Source organism: Cornus florida, unplaced genomic scaffold, assembly GCF_030987335.1.
Source record: "Cornus florida cultivar Cherokee Brave unplaced genomic scaffold, ASM3098733v1 CherokeeBrave_3.0.0_Hap2_Chr02, whole genome shotgun sequence".
In the NCBI taxonomy this organism is placed as follows: Eukaryota; Viridiplantae; Streptophyta; class Magnoliopsida; order Cornales; family Cornaceae; genus Cornus; species Cornus florida.
In genome coordinates, this window is record NW_026775572.1 from 83,717,263 (window position 1) to 83,739,648 (window position 22,386).

The 22,386-nt window shown below is 34.9% G+C and overlaps 1 protein-coding gene across 1 annotated transcript; it reads left to right on the forward strand.

Annotated features, from left to right (window-relative positions):
• Positions 1 to 18,304: 18,304 nt before the first annotated feature.
• LOC132296482 (jacalin-related lectin 3-like) lies at positions 18,305 to 20,210 on the forward strand. Its single transcript, XM_059794682.1, has 4 exons — positions 18,305 to 18,511; positions 19,364 to 19,443; positions 19,558 to 19,795; positions 19,974 to 20,210. Exons 1-4 carry the CDS (start codon positions 18,305 to 18,307, stop codon positions 20,208 to 20,210), a joined length of 762 nt encoding a protein of 253 aa, XP_059650665.1.
• Positions 20,211 to 22,386: the final 2,176 nt, after the last annotated feature.

Here is a 22,386-nt window from a genome sequence, read left to right on the forward strand (position 1 = left end):
TATGTATATCATGATTCTTGTTGCTTAGACTCTAAGGTAGCTTAGGATGCTCCCCGAGTCTCATTTGGACATAAACGTTAGGTGGCATGAGCCCCTTTAACATGTTTCACCTTAAGGTGATAAATTTGCAAAATGCTAAGTCGATGCATGCTCATCTCCTACGAGTAGCTTTATGTTACTCACCCCTACGATACTGGGGCATATTTCAGGTACAAAGACTTGGTTCGTGATGCCTAGCATTCCTTGGATGTCGTGTAGTTTTCAAGTTTCCATTTCATGCAAATGTTAGCATGAAATGTCATTTTGTAGACTTATATGTCAAAATATGTATATTTGATTCCATGTATGTAATGTGTACTTAAGTACACTTCTTTCAATGTATTTGATATGTATGAGATGAGGCCGGAGGCCAATGACCATTATATTGTGTTCTATGTACTTTTTAACTTCGTGAAATATTGTGAAAATCTTGAAAAATCGCAAGTCATTGCTTCACCATGGTTACATTGGGTGTGGGAATTCCATTTTTATTCTTTCATAAGGTCTTATTAATCATGTTTGAAGTATGGCCAAGGGTCAAACGGTCATTTGATTACGTTTTTTATTTTTAGATTTCGAGTTTTCATTCCAAATTCCATTTTTGCCATTTTGCCCGTTGGGGGGTCGGATTTTGTATCGGTGGTATTTTTAAGTCGTGGACCATTGTAGCACATCCAAATAGGTAAGTTACGTTTGCGTGCATGGTCGTTTCTGGGCAAAACCTTATCGTTTGTGTTTTGAGCCTCTTGTGAATTCATTTCGCATTTTTTTTGCATATTCTGATCTAGGGGCATTATAAACCTTTCACGGTGGTTTTATTTTCTTCTTTCAATATAATTTTATAGAAAACATGATTTTAGGGGGGGTTTCTTTTCTGTGTTTTTCCAGAAAATGTCGTCTTGGCATCGGAAATTGCTTACGAAGTTCAGCTTTTAGTTTTCTATATAGCAGCTTTTTCGACCCTCTGGACCAGATTTCTTGGTAGGGCATTTTGGGCATTTTACGTTGCTTTTTTTTTTTTATTCTCTCGCTAGTCACATAGAAAACTCAATTTTGAGGGGGGTTTCTTCTTTGTGTTTTTGCAAAAAAATTAATCTAGGCCTCCAAATTCAGCCTCTGTTTTGGTTTTCTTTTAAAAAAAAGCACATAGTAGCTTTTGGGCTGCTGGCAGCCGTGTGTGCGCCCAGCGCGCGCGCGGTGTGCATGGGCGTGCGCATGGGGGGCTGTCATGGCCCCCTCGTCAGGCCGCCGCGACGTCATTTCTTCTTTTGGGCATTTCTCCTTCGTCTGGACTCCGATTCAAGTGAATTTTTTTTTGAACTTGACTAATTTTTCGCTATCTTTCTAACGGTGTGCTTGGTTGCACCCGATTCTTCTTGGATAACTACCAGTTTACTCTTTTTGCCTTAAGTACTCGTTTTTCTTCGTTATGCTGTTTCTCCTTCATCCAGACTCCGTATCATGCGATTCTTGAGTCCATCTTGATTAGTTTTTCATTTTCCTTCCAACGGTGTGCTCGGTGGCACCCGAATCTATAGTTTTCAAAAATAACTATTTTGCCCCTGGGGGCTTATTTGTGATATTTTCGATCTTTTGCTTCCGCATCAGTTCTTGTTGAGTTCCACGACCTCATGGAAGGTCATTTTGACTTCTTAGAGTCTTGTTTTCTGTTTTTGCTTCCGCATTCGGATCCGTTATCGGATCATCCTTACGGTTTATCACAAGACATGCTGGCCTAAAAACCAGGGTCGTCACACTAGCCGTAACAGTTTCCAATGTTCATACAAGCTTTCCAAAAGTCATTAAGATTTGCAATAAGTATATCACATATACACAATGCACCAAAATCAATTACCACGCACAACCAAGTCATGAAATACACACAAGCCATGCCATAAGCATTCAAGCTACAATGCCATATTAAATATCATATAAATAAAATATGAATACTTACAAGTTAAATCATAACTTCAACTCATGGAATACTATTATGTAATCATATAACAAGTTCCAAACTACAAATTAAGCAAGAATACTACATTAATGACTAAATACCTCAATGGAATCATAAAAGGGAAATTAATTAACTTAAGTAATTAATTTCTCAAGATTACAAAGTAACTCCAAATATTCTACAAATCATATATGTCAAAGGTCATATCAAGGCCTATTTTAATTTCATGATACAAGTTAATCCTACACTAGGTGAATTAAACTTCATATAAGAAAATAATTAAACAAAGTATTCAAGGCTCATTCAAATATTCTCAATTCAAGGTATGTTAATAAACATATTAAGGCCCACTTTAAAATCATATTATAAGCTAATTATACACTAGTTACAACTAGGTAAATTAAACTTAATGCCAAGAAAATAAACAAATAAAGTTTTCAAAACCTATTCAAATATTCTCTATTTAATTTATATGATTAAACATGCCAAGCTCATCAATAATATCAAGTCAAAAATCCAATTAAGAGATTAGAACACTTAGAGTAAAATTAATTAATCAATTAATTTTTCTAGATTTTAAAACAATTCCGAATATTCTCAAGTTCACCTATGTTAAAGAACATACCAAGGCCTATTTTAATATCACATTACAAGTTGATTCCATACTAGTTACAACCATATGAATTAAATTTTCATTCAAGTGAAAGATTAATTAAAAGTTGCAATGCTTATTCAAATCCTCCCAATTTAATATATGTTAACAAGCATATAAATGCTTAATTTAATAGCATGCTACAATTTAATTCCAAGCTATATACAACCATGAGAATTAAATCTTAAACATAGAAAATAATTAAATTAAATTCTAGAATTAATACAAAGGCATGCTTACAAGTTGTATATGCTTAAAAAACAATCAATACAACATAAATATAAACCTAAAACATCCCCTACCTCAATTTAAGATGTAATCTCAAATCCTCATCGAAAGAAAAGTGCTTCGAATCCAACAATACTCCTAGGTTATGTCGGGGACAACGAGGGAAACAACTTTAACCTTTAAGGCACCATGAAAATCCAAACCCAAACTTGAAACCCAAACTCAAAAATGGTCAAAAATGGTTTCTAATAAGGGGAAAAGGAAGGCATAGTCAAGGGCATCGATAAACGCTAAGGCCTGAAGCAAATAACCAAGGGAAGCAAGTGGAGAAGAAGAAAGAAGGTGGCAGCCGGCCAAAGAGGGAAAAAGATGAGTCAAAATCTGATTTTTGACTTTAGGGCAACCTATTTATACAAAAACCCAAAAAGTGCCCCGAAAGGGCCCTGCTGGGTCCAGAAAACTAGAATTCACATAGACACGCTCAAACAGTAAAACACCGTGAACAAAAAAGAACCAAAAAAAAAATGAACAACAGAAGAAACGGCGTCGAAAACCGAGTCCCGTGCAGAAAGATATGCCCCGAACAAGTTCGGCGGCAACTTAGGCCGAAAACCCTAAAACTGGGGAAAACAACCGAAAAGAAATTCTAACAGTACATGACTCAACGAAAAGTGAAAATGAATCCTGTATGAGGATCCAGGCTCAAAATGAGGCATTTTGCAATAACTTTTGTTAATTGCATAATGGCCTCTCCAAGAAAGGATAACTGCAAAACTGGCCCAGAATTAAAAACCCCTAATCAAAATATCTCCAAAATATATTTATAAAAAAATATCCCAAGAAACATCAATGTTTCTGAAAAATCCTTTCATCCACGCCCCTACGGGAGAAAGAAACAACCGTCGAGCTTTTCTCCAAAAGTAAAGTTCGTGTTTCGAGAAAATTAACTAGAGTGAAAACTCGTGAAGTCAAAACTCAACTCCAAACATGGAAAGTGAGGTTGTGCTAACAAAGTGACGAACGGAAAAATGACGAAAAGTGAACAGTGTCAAAAAAAATAAAAATATGGAAATGACTCAGTCCTTAAAGGAACTTGTCAATCCAAAGGAAAGAGTCTTAAAAACCATTTCCGAGCACTCGAGATGATACTAAGTGATGAGTAACCAAACTCAGAAAAGAAAATTCAACGGAAAAAATTTATCTGTAAAATTTCAGAAAAAGGAAAGGAAGGAAAAGGACAGAGTCATGACATAAGCCTAGGGGCTATCTCTAGCCCCCAAGATAGAGATTTAGTGACTCATGGTAGGTGTCATCCAACCCTCAAGGGCTATCTTTAATATTGGCACCATCTTTTTTCTCTTTGCTTTGCTCCCAAAAACCCTAGTTCTAAAGAGAGAAATATCTAAAAGCTATTACTAAAATTTGAAATAAACTTGGAACCTTATACAAATTGGTTCATTTAATTTAAATACATGTCTCTTTGAGTAGGCAACAAGTCAAAAATAAGGCCTTTGATTGGTGCAAACTCGCAGCTACAAAAGTTGGTGGAGTTCGAGGGTACTCGGGAATTAGATAGCTCACTGCCAGCAATGGGTTTGATCAATCGAAGAGGGCTTCGATTGATCAAACACTTACTTCGATCGATCGAAGATGATGTGGCAAAGATATTTTAACAGCTGGTGACCTTATCCATTGAGCTAGCACCGCTTTCATCTTGATCGATTGTAGATATCTTCGATCGATCCTGGTTTCCTTCAATCGATCGAAGCTTGAACAGTGCAGTTTTTTTGACTTTTTTTTAATTTTCTTCTTAACTCGAAAACTGAGCTAATAGGCACTTTTTAGCCTGTTTGAACCTTATTGACCTGAAATAGACAAAAACACAAATTAAAATTAAAACGAAAAAGTAAGATAGATGAATGGACTAAAATACCCTAACTTAAGTGCTAAAATGCATCACATTTGAGCACTCATCAGATGGCAAGCAGTAAGTATGGGTTATAACATATAAGTTGTGCATGGTAATGTGACGGACAGTCGAGCACGGGTTGTACAAGTGTGTATTTTATAAAATGATGATGATGATGAACGAATGTTTAATTTCACATAATGATATAATAGACACGTTGTTTAAATGGATGTGATAGGACACGACTGTGTTAAGGGTTATGTTTTGATTAATATATATATATATATATATATATATAGATATATATCTGTATGTGTGTGTGTATACATGTATAGGAGTATGCGATTGAGCATATGATGGTTGCTAGTATAGCAGAACATTTGTTGTAACGTGGATGGTTGTGTGAGTTTTGACCTAAGTAGGCAAAGAGCTCGGTTACTCCAGGGTTATTGGGTGCCGGTTCTAGCTCGTGAATTGAGCTAAGCGGTGTGTGGCTGTTCTAGTTTTCTTGTTATTTTTATAGTGTGGTGCTTGGGGTACGACTTTCGATCGATTACGTATGGTGCCCAGGGTGAGACGTATGAGTTTCATATGTTAGCGCGTGGGTTCCTGTGTTCGTGGAGGTCAGGTGTACGATGTGAGGTTTTTATGAGGCATGTGTGACTTTTAAAGGTTAGTGTTTGTGACTTAGGTAACAGTTCGGTACCAAGGTTCTTTTCGAACCGGTTTATGATAGGTATGATTGAGGTTACTAAAGTCACAAGTGTAGACTATGGATTGTGGACATATATTTTGGGTATTCGAGTATGGTCTAAGGATGCGTGTTAGTTATGGTGGTTGGGGGACTTGTTGGACTCTATGAGTCTAGGTTGATGTAGATATTGGACAGAGTTATGCCAATGATGGGTGATCGACTTGTAGATGTGATCCTTGGGGTCTTGTAAGAGTTTGTTCTAGAGACTGATTGGTTGAGGAGTGACTTTCATTACGGAAAGCAATGGGGGTGTGTTACGAGTAATTGACTCTCAGTGATTTGATTGCATGGTTCGGTTGATGGGAGGGGTTATAGATGGCACGATTATCGAGAGAGTCTCGAAATGGTGTATAGTGGTCAGTTTTAGCTGTGTAGTGCAGGATTGCATGATAAGGCAGGTAGTATGGGTCATTGAAATGTTTGGTTGGTTTCGGATGGAGTGATTAATAGTAGGTACTGTGTACCAAATGAATTGTGTTTTAGAAATTGAAAGTTGTTGACTGGAGTTGTATTTTAAATTGCATCTGGATTATAAGGCGGTGATACTTGTTATTTAAGGATCCGAAGAGATAGATTGGTGATTAGAATGATTGGGACGAGGGTGATCTCGTAGGTTTAGTTAGTAGCCCCATTTGACTTTTGTCGAGGACAAGGGTGTTCTAAGGAGCGGTGAAGAGGGAAGGTGATGGTTTTGATGCTAGGACGTATGGTTTCTTTGGTTGAGTATGTAGGTTGCCATTTGGGAAGAATGGTATTGAAGGTGTTATGGTGTGATGTTTAGTGCTGATGAGTGAAATGGTTTAAGATATGATCCTAGTGTGGTTTAGAGATTGTGAGTTGTTTGTGATGTGTTATGTGTTGTCATGTAGGTGATGGGATTATGCGCCAGTTGAGGCGATTGTGGACGGTTTAGTCTTTAAAGCCAGTGAGGATGATGTTGCCACATAGGCACATTTTTCTTTTGATGAGTAGTGGGTTGCTATGACTGATGTCACGAGTTTTGGGCACGGTGTTTGAGGTAGCATCACTAGGAAAGATAGAGATAGAATGGGTGGTATGGATCTAATTGGTTTTGGCTAGCATGGGTGTCACGATATAGCATATGCAAGGTTTCAATGTTAATAGTGTATAACGGTCCGGTAGTGGCTAGATCACTTAGAATTGAGTTCGTAGTTATATACGGGTATCCAGTTGGTTCTTCTCCTTGTGTGTAAGGAGTTTAGTTATCTTAGGTGAGATTGGGTGCCCACGGTTGTACGATTAGTGAGCAGCATGTGACAAGATGTCAGTTACATTCAGGTACAAGTCGTCAGTTTCTTATCAGAGCAAGTTTTGTACCCTTTCTATTTGTTTTAGTCCTGACAAAGACACTGTTGGTTAGGAGTCTTGTTCTCCATTTAGGAGTTATGCGCATCCGCGGATGGGCTGACCCGTGTGTAGTTTGTTATGATGTCAGGGTTCACGGGTAAAGGTTTGATTGAATGGGTCGACTCACTCCCACGGAGGGAGGTGGAGTCTTTGGCTTTTATGGTGCTTGATATGAAAGTAGTCTTGATCGGTGGTGTGCGAGGCATAACTTGCCGAATAGGGATTGCGTGTTTCCAGTGTCTGGTACTAAAGGTGATGGCTAAGGGATGTGTTTTAAACTGTAAGTTTGAGGATGATTAGGTGATGTGGTATAAGTCATGTACTCGGATGTTTTCATAAATGTTTGTGTTGAGTAACGTCTTAAGGATAAGTGTTGGTGTTATTTGAGTGCTAAACAACTAGAGATGTGAATAGGGGATTCTGTAGAAGAATAATGGTAATGATTCATTTTAGTTTTGAGATTTCAAGCATGAGATAGTCATATTATGTGTTTTGACGAGGTGAGAATTGAATCGAATGATGTTACGGAGTTGTTTACATGGTATGAGTGTTATGAAGAGATCGGAGAGCCTTTATGCGGGTTGATGATTGTGATAATTGATGTCGTATTTCTTTTAGCTTGTTATGATTGTGTGATTAAGGTATGATTGTGATTTTTTTTTAGAGCAGATATATGACTGTATAGTTGTTGTGATTACGTAGAGTGATGGATTGATAGTTAGTGGATCTCATGGTTGTCTTGTGGATTGTGTGAGATTGTATTTTAGGGTTGGACCTAAGGGCAGGAACGACGTTTGTGTTGAGACCGGATCGATGATGAGAATGGCTTGCCAACCATTTCTCCTGAATCAGTCCCTCTTTAGCATGATGTCGGGTCAAAGGTCAATAATTATTTTGATTTGTTAGGGACAGTGAGAGCATGGTATTGTGCGTTGTGTCGGTGTGATAGTGTGGATTCAGATGATTTGTCTAGGGTGATGAGATATGTTAGGTAGGACCAACTGTCTGATAAAGGATTGTGGTACGACCATTAATTATTGAAGATCTTGTTTTGAGGATTTATGTCCTGGGTACTGGATAGTATGTTTTATTGTTTTGGTGACTCATGATTATGTAGTCATTGGGAGATCTGTCGTTTAGTCATCTTGAAGTTGTTATGCATGAAGATTGTCGTATAGTGTGGTTGGTAGTCGCTTGTACCGATATGTGATGGTGTAGCCGCGTATTGAGTAGTATGAGTATGATTGTCGAGAATGTGTTTATTGGGAATGGGACATGGTGAATGACAAACGGGATTCCTTATCTAGGGTTTTAGGTGTCCTTCAAAGGATCAATCATGATTGGATGTCGTCATGTTCGATGGTCTAGTGACCGTTCCTCTTTTGAGTTTCGAAGCCCTGCGTAGCAGTGTAGAGTGGACCGATGTTCATTTTGAGTTGGGTATAGAATCCAGTTGGTTTGTGTTATGATGTGGTGAGTGATGAGGGTGGTGAACATTGTATTTTAGTGGCAGTGGTGTGTGATTGCTTATCGACGTCCGGTGCAATAAGGTTGATGAGCTCTTGATCTTGCGGTTTTGTGAGGTGCTTCTCCGGAATGTGTGTGACTGTGGGACCTTTTTTCTTTAAGGATGGTAGATTTCGAGTACGAAATCTCTTTAAGTAGGATAAATTGTAATGTTACTCATTTTTCTATTTTCTAATTTTCGAGAATTTTTTGATTTTTCGGATTTTTTTTTTCACAACTCATTTTATGTGCCGAGCACTGTGAGGTGTGTCAGATGGGCTCCGAGAGAAATTTTAAAAGTCCAATGATGGGGTAGTGGCTAAAGTAGCAGTTTTAGAAAATTTAAAATTCCATATCTACAAAACCGATTTAAAAAAAAAAAAAAAGAAGAAGAGAGAGAGAGAAAAATGAAAATATGACTGATGTCCTCATATTCTCAAGGGAAAACGGTTAAAAATTTAAATCTAGACAAGAAATGAAAGCATATAATATCTCTCAGAATAATATATAGAAAAAAAATCTCGTGAGATTGTTTTGTTTGATTCTTACCTTAGTTTTTTTTAAGGTTATGGTATTTGTTTGATTCTTTCCATATATTTTTTTAAAGTTTATTGGTAACACTTAGCAAATAAAAATTCGGGCCATTCAACCCCATAATGCTCTGAACACGATACATGAGCTGGATTTGTCTTTTTTTTAAAATAGTTCACACGTGAATGCCAAAGATTTGCTGTGTCATTATTTGAGATTCACCCAGGTGATGAAAATAATAATAATAATAAAAAAAAAAAAAAAAAGTGTGATGCACGTGTGGAAGATGAGCACATGGGTCGTTTGTCCTTTTAATGTTTTAGGATGAGAAAACATGACAACTCGGGCCTATGAATTACATGGGTCGGTCTGTTATATTCTTTTTCAGGGAAGTTAAAGTGTTATTTATTTATTTTTACAATGGAAGTTAATACATAACGACATGACAGTGTTTTACAATAAGAAAATATGATAAGTCACAGCATCTTTTTATAGTATAATAATTGAACGTTGTCAATAATAAATAATGACATTTTAGATGCGAATGATAATATTAATAAGTCATATTTTTTAAGGCACCACGTGATTTGTGCTGGACATGTACTTTTTATTAGAATAATACGATTTTGATCTATCAATATAGATCCCTTTCACAATGAGAGGATTCGACTTTCTTACACTGATTATCAGGATTATTAACTAATAATTATATCTTGTTATATAAAAAAAATTACATTTACTTTTTATTATTATATTTAATCAATTGGTAATCCCATGAAACATTAAAAAATTTATCCTCTTTCTAATATTACATAATGATAATGGTCAAATTTATTAGACTAAAAAGGATGGTATCTTTACATAGTGCGTATCTCCAACCAAGGAGATAATATCATCGATCTGATAATTAACAAAAAAATAAATTAATAAAAAACATACATACATCCATCCATTTAGACAAGTTGCTTTGTTTATTAACACAAAAGTTATTGGTGCCATTGTTTAAGTAGAATGATTATTAACCATTCGTGTGTGCATGTATATCAACTACCACACTTACTTGACCAAAGGCGCTAAATTAACTAAGCAAGAGGAGTTTAAAATAGCTCATAAAGGGTCCTTAAGCAATTTTAAGAAATTTTTAAACTTTTTGCTTTTCTTTATTTTTGTAATTTATTTATTTATTTATTTATTTATACTTTGCTTTGATTTGAAGTTCCTTTACTTTGTTTCCCTTACTCCAAGTACCTAGCCAAAGAGTTACAATGTGGGAAATAAAAATAAAAATAAAGTAAAGCAAGGATCAAATGAGTACTAATTCATAACCAATCCCTAGTATAGTGTTGCTAATATCTAGCAATGGCGCCAAAACTTGGTCATGCCTCGGCCGTCATGCTTGCCAAATTGAAAGATGTGGTCAAATTTAAATTTATAAAACCACTATTACTAACGTAGTAAAAGTAAGTAGGGATCATCCCAAGAGATTTGCAAGGTACTACAGAATTAATATTGGATTAGTAAGTCGAATGATCAAAACGGAGTTTTGTTGGTTGAATTAAACTAACGATTCAATTAAAACATGCAAATTAAGATCAATCTAGAGGTTAAGGTAAAGAGAATGAGAAAGAAGTCTTGGGACATAGAGTTCACCACTAAACTTCACTCACTAAACATTAGCAATTGTCAATTTAAGGTGGTTTCATGTTGTAAAACAAATTTGTGTATGCCATTAATTGAAATACTAAGTATGGATGGAAAATTAAATATAATTGTCTAATCAATCTAGTGAGTAGCACAACCTATCAAATTAAGCCATTAACCATTCAATAAATTCACAATTAATGCACACACAAAAATCTAAAGAAATGTACTACTTGCACTCATAAGCGTGGATTATCAAATAACAAGAATAAATTGTCCACCTATCTAGGAATTTAAAGCAACTACACTACAACTATACTAATGACATAAAAATTAAGTTAATTAAGCTAAGGAGGTAGCACAATCCATTAAGAAATAAGCATAATTCATCAAACAAACTACAAGAGTAATCAATTAAGCATCATGCCTTGACCATCACTAGATTTATAATTTTAACACACATAGACATGCATCAAACTCATAAAATCTAGTGTAAGCACATGATCATTCATTATATTATACATAGACATATAGATAGAAATAAAAGATCAATTGGAAGAATTAATTCATACAAATTATATAAAAACTCAAGATCTATATAAATTCATGGTCAAAACATTATTTACAACATAAATCCCCACAAACTACAAAATACTAAGTTTAGGAAGCAAGCCTAAGGGCTATCTCTAGCCCCAAGATAGGGATTTAGCCACTCATGGTCGATGTCATCCAACCCTCAAGGGCTATCTTCAATGTTTGGCACCATCTTTTTCCTCTTTGTTTTGCTCCCAAAAATCCTGGTTCTAAAGAGAGAAATATCTAAAAGCTATTACTAAAATTGTAAATAAAACTTGGTACCTTATACAAATTGGTTTATTTAATTTAAATACATGCCTCTTTGAGTAGGCAACATGTCATAAATAAGGCCTTTTATTGGTGCAAACTTACAACTACAAAAGTTGGTGAAGTTCGGGCGCACTCGGGAATTAGACAGCTCACTGCCAGTAATGGGTTCGATCAATCGAAGAGGGCTTTGATTGAACGAACACTTACTTCAATCGATCGAAGCTGACGTGGCAAAGATATTTTAGCAGTTAGGGACCTTATCCATTGAGCTGGCACTGCCTTCATCTCGATCAATTGTAGATATCTTCGATCGATCCTAGTTAATTCGATCGATCGAAGCTTGAACAGTGCAATTTTTTTTACTTTTTCTAAATTTTCTTCTTAACTCCAAAACTGAGCTAATAGGCTCTTTTTTAGCCTATTTGAACCTTATTGACCTGAAATAAACAAAAACATAATTAAGACTAAAACGAAAAAGTAAGATAGATGAATAGACTAAAATACCCTGGCTTAGGTGCTAAAAAGCATCACATTTGAGCACTCATCAGATGGCAAGCAGTAAGTATGGGTTATGACATGTAAGTTGTGCATGGTAATGTGACGGACAGTCGAGCACGGGTTGTACAAGTGTGTATTTTATAAAATGATGATGATGATGAACGGATGTTTAATTTCACATAATGATATAATGGACACGTTGTTTAAATGGATGTGATAGGACACGACTGTGTTAAGGGTTATGTTTTGATATATATATATATATATATATATATATATATATATATATATACGCACACACATGTATAGGAGTATGCGATTGAGCATATGATGGTTGCTAGTATGGCAGAACATTTGTTGTGACGTGGATGGTTGTGTGAGTTTTGACTTAAGTAGGCAAAGAGCTCGGTTACTCCAGGGTTATTGGGTATCGGTTCGAGCTCACGAATTGAGCTAAGCGGTGTGTGGTTGTTCTAGTTTTCTTATTGTTTTTATAGTGTGGTGCTTGGGGCACAACTTTCGATCGATTGCGTATGGCACAGTGCGATGCCCAGGGTGAGACGTATGAGTTTCATATGTTAGTGCGTGGGTTCCTGTAATCGTGGAGGTTAGGTGTACGATGTGAGGTTTTCGTGTGGCATGTGTGACTTTTAGAGGTTAGTGTTTGTGACTTAGGTCATGGTTTGATACAGAGGTTCTTTTCGAACCGGTTTATGATAGGTGTGATTGAGGTTACTAAAGTGACGAGTGTAGACTGAGGATTGTGGACGTATATTTCAGGTATTCTGATATGGTCTAAGGATACGTGTTAGTTATGGTGGTTGAAGGGACTTGTTGGACTCTATGAGTCTAGGTTAATGTAAATATTAGACAGAGTTATGCCAGTGATGGGTGACCGACTTATAGATGTGCTCCTTGGGGTCTTGTAAAAGTTTGTTTTGGAGAGTAATTGGTTGAGGAGTGACTTTCATTACGGAAAGCTATGAGGATGTGTTACGGGTAATTAACTCTCAGTGAGTTGATTGCATGGCTCGGTTGATGAGAGTGGTTATAGATGGCACAGTTGTCGAGAGAGTCTCGAAGTGGTGTATAGTGGTCAGTTTTAGCTATGTAGTGCAGGATTGCACGATAAGGTAGGTAATATGGGGTCATTAAAATGCTTGGTTGGTTTCGGATGGAGTGATTGATGGTAGGTATTATGTACCAAATGGATTATGTTTTAGAAATTGAAAGTTGTTAACTGGAGTTGTATTTCAAGTTGCATCTGGATTATTAAGAGGTGATACTTGTTGTCTGAGGATCCGAAGAGATAGATTGATGATTAGAATAATTTGGACGAGGGTGATCTCGTAGGGGCCAAGGGTGTTCTAAGGAACGATGAAGAGGGAAGGTGATGGTGTTGACGCTAGGACGTAAAGTTTCTTTGGCTGAGTATGTAGGTTGTCATTCGGGAAGAATGGTATTAAAGGTGTTATGGTGTGATATTTAGTGTCGATGAGCGGAACAGTTTAAGTTATGATCTTAGTGTGGTTTAGAGATTATGAGTTGTTTGTTATGTGTTGTGTTGTCAGGTAGGTGATGGGATTATGCGCCAATTAAGGTGATTGTTGACAATTTAGTCTTTAGAGCTAGTGAGGACGATGTTGCCATATAGGCACCTTTTTCTTTTGACGAGTAGTTGGTTGCTATGACTGAGGTCACGAGTCTTGGGCACGGTGTTTGAGGTAGTATCACCAGGGAAGGTAGAGATGGAACGGGTGGTATGGATCTAATTGGTTTTGGCTAGTATGGGTGTCGCGGTATAGCGTATGCAAGGTTTCGGTGTTAATAGTGTATAACGGTCAGGTAGTGGCGAGATCACTTAGAATTGAGTTTGTAGTTCCGTACAGGTATCTGGTTGGTTCTTTTCCTTTTGTGTAAGGAGTTTAGTTTATCTTAGGTGAGATTGGGTGTCCACGGTTAGACGATTGGTGAGCAACATGTGACAGGGTGTCAGTTGCATTTAGGTACAAGTCATCAATTTCTTATGAGAGCAGGATTCGTACCCTTTGTGTTTGTTTTAGTCATGACAAGGACACCATTGGTTGGGAGTTTTGTTCTCCAGTTAGGAGTTATGCGCATCCGCGGATGGGCTAACCCGTGTGTGGTTTGTTATGTTGTCAGGGTTCATCGGTAAAGTTTGGTTGAATGGGTCGACTCACTCCCATGGAAGGAGATGGAGTCTTTGGTTTTTTTAGTGCTTATTATGAGAGTTGTCTTGATCGGTGGTGTGTGAGGCACAAGTTGCCGAATAGGGATTGTGTGTTTCCAGTGTGTAGTATTAGCGGTGATGGCTAAGTGGTGTGTTTTGAACTGTAAGTTTGAGGATGATTAGGTGATGTGATGTGAGTCATGTACTCGGATGTTTTCATAAATGTTTGTGTTGAGCAGCATCTTAAGGACAAGTGTTGGTATTGTTTGAGTGCTAAGCAACTAGAGATGTGAATGGGAGATTCCGTAGAAGAATAATGGGAATGATTGATTTTAGTTTTGAGATTTCAGGCATGAGATAGTCGTATTGTGTGTTTTGACGAGGTGAGAATTGAATCGAATGGTGTTAGGGAGTTGTTTACATGGTATGGGTGTTATGAAGAGATCGGAGAGCCTTTATGCGGGTTGATGATTGTGATAATTGCTGTCTTATTTCTTTTAGCTTGTTATAGTTGTGTGATTAAGGTATGATTGGAATTTTTTTAGAGCAGGTATATGACTGTATAGTTGTTGAGGTTACGTAAAGTGATGGATTGATAGTGAGTGGATCTCATAGTTGTCTTGTGGACTGTCTGAGATTGTGTTTGAGGGTTAAACTTAAGGACATGAACGACGTCTGTGTTGAGATCAGATCGATGATGAGAATGGCCTGGCCAACCATTTCTCCTGAATTAATCCCCCTTTAGCATGATATTAGGTCAAAGGTCAATAATTGTTTCGATTTGTCAGGGACAGTGAGAGTATGGTATTGTGCGTTGTATCGGTGTGACAGTGTGGATTCAGATGATTTGTTTCAGGTGACGAGATGTGTTAGGTAGAACCAATTGTCCGACGACCATTGATTATTGAAGATCTTGTTTTAAGGATTTGTGTCTTAGGTACCGGATAATATGCTTTATTATTTTGGTGACTCATGATTATGTAATCATTGGGAGATCTGTCGTTTAGTCATCTTGAAGTTGTTATGTATGAAGATTGTCATATAGTACGGTTGGTAGTCGCTTGTACCGCGTATTGAGTAGTATGAGTATGGTTGTCGAGAATGTGTTTATTAGGAATGGGACATGGTGAATGGCGGACCGGATTCCTTATCTGGGGTTTTAGGTGTCCTTCAAAGGATAAATCATGATTGGATGTCATCATTTTCGGTGGTCTAGTGACCATTCTTCTTTTGGGTTTCAAAGCCCTACGTAGTAGTGTAGAGTGGACCGATGTTCATTTTGAATCGGGTATAGAATCCAGTTAGTTTATGTTATGATATGGTGAGTGATGATTACCATCATAGGGTGGTGAACATTGTGTTTTAGTGGCAGTGGTGTGCGATTACTTATCGATGTCCGGTGCAATAAGGTTGATGAGCTCTTGGTCTTGTTGTTTTGTGATGTGCTTCTCAGGAAGGTGTGTGATTGTGGACCCTTTTTTCTTTAAGGAATGTAGATTTCAAGGACGAAATCTATTTAAGGAGGATAAATTGTAATATTACTCATTTTTCTATTTTCAAATTTTCGAGAATTTTTTGAATTTTTGGATTTTTATTTTTTTTGTAACTCATTTTATGTGCTGAGCATCGTGGGGTGTGTAGGATGGGTTCCGAGAGAAATTTTAAAAGTTCAATGATGGGGTGGGTGGGATAAATTAGTGGCTAAAGTAGCCGTTTTAGAAATTTTAAAATTCCATATCTACAAAACCAATTAAAAAAATGAAAAAGAAAAAAAAGAAAAATGAAAACATGACTGATGTCCTCATATTCTCAAGTGAAAGCGGTTGAAAATTTAAATCTAGACAAGAACTGAAAGCGTATAATATCTCTCAGAATAAAAGATAGAAAAAATCTCGTGAGATTGTTTTGTTTGATTCTTTCCTTATTTTTTAAAGATTATGGTATTTGTTTGATTCTTTCCATATTGTTTGGTAACACTAGGCAAATAAAAATTCGGGTCATTCAACCCCATAATGCACCGAACACGATAGTTGACGAGTACATGAGCTGGACTTATCTTGTTAAAATATACTACTATCTATACTGGAATTTTTGGCATATATATAACAATTACGAGATTTGTCTTTTTTAAATAGTTCACATGTGAATGCCAAAGATTTGCTGTGTCATTATTTGAGATTCACCTAGATGATGAAAAAAATAATAATAATAAAAAGTTACCAAAACAATAAAGCATACTATACGGTTTGTCCTTTTAATGTTTTCGGATGAGAAAACATGACAACTCGGGCCTATGAATACATGGGTCGGTCAGTTATATTTTTTTTTCAGGGAAGTTAAAATGTTATTTATTTATTTTTACAGTGGAAGTTAATACATAATGACATGACAGTGTTTTACAATGAGAAAATGTGATAAGTCCAGCCTGTTTTTTTAGTATAATAATATTAATAATTCAGATTTTTTATGGAACCACGTAATTTGTGTTGGACATGTACTTTTCATTAAAATAATACGATTTTGATCTACCAATATGGATCCATTGCACAATGAGGGGATTCCACTTTCTTGCACTGATTATTAGAATTATTAATCAACAATTATATCTTGTTATATAAAAAAAATACATTTATTTTTTATTATTATATTTAATCAATTGGTAATATCATGAAATATTAAAGAATTTATCCTCTTTCCAATATTACGTAATGATAATGGTCAAATTTATTAACCTAAAAAGAATTGTATCTTTACATAGTGCGTATCTCCAACTAAGGAGATAATATCATCGATCTGATAATTGAACAAAAAAAAAAAAAAAAAAAACATACATACATCCATCGGTTTAGGTTAATGTTTAAAAAATAAAAAATTCTCAACTATGACAATTTGCTAATAATTGATGCTTTGTTTATTAATACAAAAGTTGTTGGTGCCATTGTTTAAGTTGAAAGTTGTCGCTTTCTTAATCAATGATTATTAACTATTCGTGTGCGCACGTATATCAACTACCTCACTTACTTGACCAAAAATAAATAAATAAATACCTATTAAGCATAAAAGCTCTAAATTAATAATGTAATTGCATGTCAAACTATTTTGAGGCTTTATAAGTTAATAACTAATTAATAAGCAAGTGCAAAATTATAAGTTATCAATTAGTTCCACTCCATATAACTAATTGATAACCAAGTGCAACATTTATAGATTTAAACCACCAATGTATAATTTTAAAATAAATTTTTTTTTTTTTTTTTCGTTTGAACTCATATAATAATTCTTATAAGTGTGTGTATATAAATATAATGAATTAATGATATATTGCACTAAGAAAAGCTATAACAATGAACTTATATTTTCATTAATTAGACAAGATTTAAACTTTTAAAAGTAAGCTGAAAAGGTTCAAAGTGAAAGTTTCTATAAGTTTTGAGTTGACACAAGTTATATTTATTTTAATACTCATAATTATTGGAGTGAATAAAAAAGCATTTTGAAAATTTTAGGGATCAATTCAAATTTTATATGAGTTTTGGGCAAAAAGTTAAATAAAAAAAATGAAAGCATAAAGAAGAAATTTGGAAAATTTTGGGGCCCTACTCCGCTCCTCAATAAATACCTAAAAATAAAAAATAAAAGAAATTCTTATGATTCCATTGGGTGGCTATATATACCCATGCCATTTCCCTTGTATTTCAAGACAACTTATTTGCTTCAACACATCTCTCAGCGTTTCCCAACTTTTTGGTATGTATGTATTTCCCATCTTTTTGGCTATTACGTCTGCAACCTTTTTCGTTTCTATTTTTGCGTTCCTTTTGTCTATTGATACTCATCAAAAGTTACATATCAGCAGCTATTTTATAGCCAGCTAGAGATCAGTAAGTAGTAATTGTTCTCCATACTCACCTACCACTAACCTATACCATTCTTGAGCGTTATTTTCAACTCAGGCTTTAAGTAATGGTCTCTGATTTATAATTTTTAACTATGCCTTTCTTACTTTTTTTTTTTTTTTTTTAATTGCATACTTGAACACATATTGCGTACCCACATATGCATGCATACATACTTACATATATATATATATATATATATATATATATATATATATATATATATATATATATATATATATATATCGGCTTTTGATTTAATTACTTTCTCATGCAAGCTTCAAGGACTCCATGGCAAATGGGCAAAGTACTGTTACTCTTGGGCCACATGGTGGTAAAGGAGGAAAACAGTGGGATGATGGAACTTACAACACGGTAAAAGCATTAACAATACACTCTGAAGAGAAACTGTATTCCATCCAAGTTGTCTATCATGATAATGAAAGAAAGCAAGTATCAGGAAACAGACATGGTGCCGTTGCCGGAAAATCATCCGCGGTAATATACATATGTATATGTGTGTGCAATTTGATTTTTAAATATGTTGTTACTCATGCACAAGTTTTTTAAAATTCTATATTTTTCATTCCTCTCATGTTTAGTGAAAGCTAGCTAGCTAGACAGCATACTATATATATATATATATATATATATATATGGACTATACAACATTAAATGCAATTTGACTTAAATTTGACTTTCAAATCTGCACTGCTGCACAAATATGTATGATTATGTGTTTGTCATGCCTCTCATGTTTGTGAAAGCTAACTAGCTACACGTAACATCTCAAAAAAGCAAATAATAATAAAATAAAGAATAAATGAAAAATAAAAAATTCATTACGGACTATACCATATACGTGTATATAAATATTATGAAGAAAGAAAAATAAAAAGAAAACTAAACTCACGAAAACGATTTAAACAAATCTAATAATTAAGCCTCATTAGCATTTCAAGGTTCAAATATTCAAGTGGAATTCACATCATGTACACATGAAATATATAAATTAATCAAATCCTCTTTGAGTCAATTCCTTGTGACAAAAACATTAGGGAATTCGAAACCTTATCAAAAGTTCCAAGGACCTCTTCACACTAAAATAATATGCTTGACCATCATCATCATTTCAATTTATTAATTATTGCTATTATAAATTTTTTTTTTTTTTTTTTTTTTTTTTTACCACAATAAGTTATTGTAATGGTTGAAATTGTGTGCATATGTACTATCTTAAAACAAGTTATATACCCCTTCTTCAATTCTTCAATTTTTTTTTTTTCGCTCTCTCTCTCTTTTTCGCGTGTAATTAATGTAAGCGTATCCTTGTTTATTGAAATCTTATAGGTAATATTAGACTATCCTACCGAGTACCTCGTTTCAATATCAGGGTACTGTGGATCCTATGGACCACATCGTGTTGTGACGTCTCTTACATTACACAGCAATATAAAGCAATATGGACCATAAGGTAAGGAAGCAGGAAGTGATCATTTTAAAACCTCAACAACTGCTGGCAAGATTGCTGGATTCTTTGGTAGGGCAGGTGATCGTGTGGATTCAATTGGATTATACATGAAGCCAATCCTAACTAAAATACCTATTGGTCCATTTGGAACTACTAGTGGACAGAAATGGGATGACGTAGTCTATAGCAAGGTAAGTGAATTGATTGTACACTCTGGAGCAGTAATTGATTGCATCCAAGTTGTCTATGATAATGAAGGAAAGAGAGTATTGAGAGAAAAGCATCGTACTGTCGGCGGACAAGAAAACAAGGTTAGTTATAATTTGCCATTTAATAATACTTTATAATAATAACAAAAAATTCCTCTTCTTTGTTGAAGATTTTAGTACTTAAGCTTTCATTAATGCAAATATGAATGCCATGCATACTTATCTTTATTTTTTTTCCATTTTTTATTTTTTATATTTTATACCAATTTAACTTATGTAGGTCAAATTAGATCCGGATGAATTTTTGATCTCATTTTGGGGGTACTTCGAACAAGTAGGTAACATGGTTGTTATACGGTCACTTGGATTTCAAAGCAACAAAAGAATGATTGGACCGTTTGGTGTGGAGGATGGAGAGAAATTTCAATTCTCATCTAGTACTTGTGCCAAGATCATCGGATTCTATGGAAGGTCCGACAAGTATATTAATGCAATTGGAGCATATCTCGACAACTGAGGATAAAATCGAAAAAATGATCAAGCACCACCTTTTACTAGTCTTTAATCATCAATAATATAAGTGCATTTGCATTCGATGCATTTATAATAATAGTGCTATGTGTTGTCCATGAAACTTGGTGAACATGGTTAAGGCAACACAAACTCTTATCTTTATGTGTTGTTTCAAGTAATTTTCATGTTATGTTGTGTGCTAAGCTTGAAAGTTTTTCTTGATTATATATTTTAATTGCAAAATTATGTCAATCCAGTGATAAAATGTTATATGTTATCTCTGGTGTTATTTATAATAAATTGGGTTATTTATAATAAATTGGTGGTTGTACTTGCAAAATTAGAGAAGAAGCGTGTTGCTTGTGAAAAATATTATGGTTTCGTTTGATAAATTATCATTTGACATTGGATAATTTGGATATGTTTTGTAGATCGATGGATGGTATTGAAAAACTCTGTTTCCAGGCATAATATGTATATTTCGATATATAACTCAATGAGGAAAATATATATTTAATATTAAGAAATTTTTGAATAATTCATGTCTTTTCTATAGAGAACTCGAAAATTACATAGAAAACTAATATAACAAATTAAAAAATGTGAGCAGAGGGAGATTAGGCAGTCGTCTAAGGCCAAAACCAATAGAAAGGCTCTAAAATATCTTAATTTTTTAAAAAAATGCATCTAAAATTTTTATTTCCTTCCAATAGAGAAATTTAATTGTGTGCCCAAAATATTTCTACACTTATCCCAATTTTAGAAAGGCCCCAAATTTTTATTTTCACATATTATAATGTTCCTAAATTTTTTAGAGTAATACAATCATGAGAGCCCTCTCATGGTGAGCTCCATCTCCTTGTCTAACCAATGAATTGAAATATTTATTGAATGACTCATTTGTCTTTTCACACATCTCAAAACACTGTCTCAATCCAGTAGTTAAATAAAGAGAGCTACGTCTCTTGTTATGAGAAAACTCTTATAATAGCATTACACAAATTATTTATTTCCTTCCAATAATGAAATTATTTATTTACTTCCAATATTAATGAAATTTAATACATCGCCAAATTTTTTTTATACTTATCTCATTTTTATTTTTATTTTTATTTTTTCTGTCTATCATTCCATATTTTTTATTCTCCCCTATATTGTCATTACACTAGCTCTAATTATTGAATATATATTTAAACATCGTGGAATTGTAAAACTTTCCATATTCTTCACTCAACTTCTAAACTCATTTTTCCCCTCATTTCTCACTTACTTTTCCTTCTCTCTCATTATAATGTCTCTCCCTCTTCTATAAGTATAACTTCTTGTCTCTCCTACGTTCATCGTAATCTTACAATCTCACTCCATTCGAAGAATTTTTGAAGCATTGGACTGGATTTTTCTACATCAGTTTTTAGTATTTTTTACCTTAAATTATTTTATAATTTTTGTGACGGCCATGGTTTTTCAAGCTAGTGCGTCTTGTGATGAACCGGAGTTTGACTCGATAACAGATCCGAATGCGGAAGTGAAAATAGAAAACAAGACTCTAGAGATGCATTGCATCTCTAATAAGCCAAAGTGACCTTCCATGAGGCCACGATCTCAATGAGAACAATGCGGAAGCGAATGATCAGAAAAAGACCGAACAAGCCCCCAGGGGCAAAATAGTCTTTTTACATGAAGCAACGTTTTTGGAAATGTACATCACTTCCAAGACCTACGCATTACGTCCCATGAAGTCACGGGACTCGAAAAAAAACAAAGCGAAAGCAAATTAAAACGAAAACCGGACAAATTTAGTCCCAAGGGCAAAATGGTAATTTTTTGAAAATATAAATTTGGGTGCCACCGGGTACACCACTGGAAAAAAAGCAAAAAAACTAATCAAAATAGACTCAAGAATCGCATAATTCGGAACTCGAACGAAGAAGAAATAGCAAAATAAGAAAAACGCGCAATAAAGCTAAAAGGGTAAACTGGTAACTGTCCAAAAAGATCTGGGCATAACCGAGTACACCATTGGATAGACGACGAAAAATTAGTCAAGTGCAAAAAATATATATCTCGATTTGGAGTGCGGATGAGGGAGAAATGAGGGTTTGAAAATGTGATGTCGAAGAGCCAAAAGCCAAGGCATGGCAGCAGCCTTGAAAAAAAAGCTGCTGTGTGATTTTTCTGCA

Excerpts from the sequence above, each read along its gene's own strand:
- LOC132296482 (XM_059794682.1), top strand. The coding sequence starts at position 18,305 with ATGGCAAATGGGCAAAGTACTGTTACTCTTGGGCCACATGGTGGTAAA. Across the intron at positions 18,512-19,363 it reads TTGCCGGAAAATCATCCGCG|GTAATATTAGACTATCCTAC; the intron begins GTAATATACATA and ends GAAATCTTATAG. Across the intron at positions 19,796-19,973 it reads TCGGCGGACAAGAAAACAAG|GTCAAATTAGATCCGGATGA; the intron begins GTTAGTTATAAT and ends TAACTTATGTAG.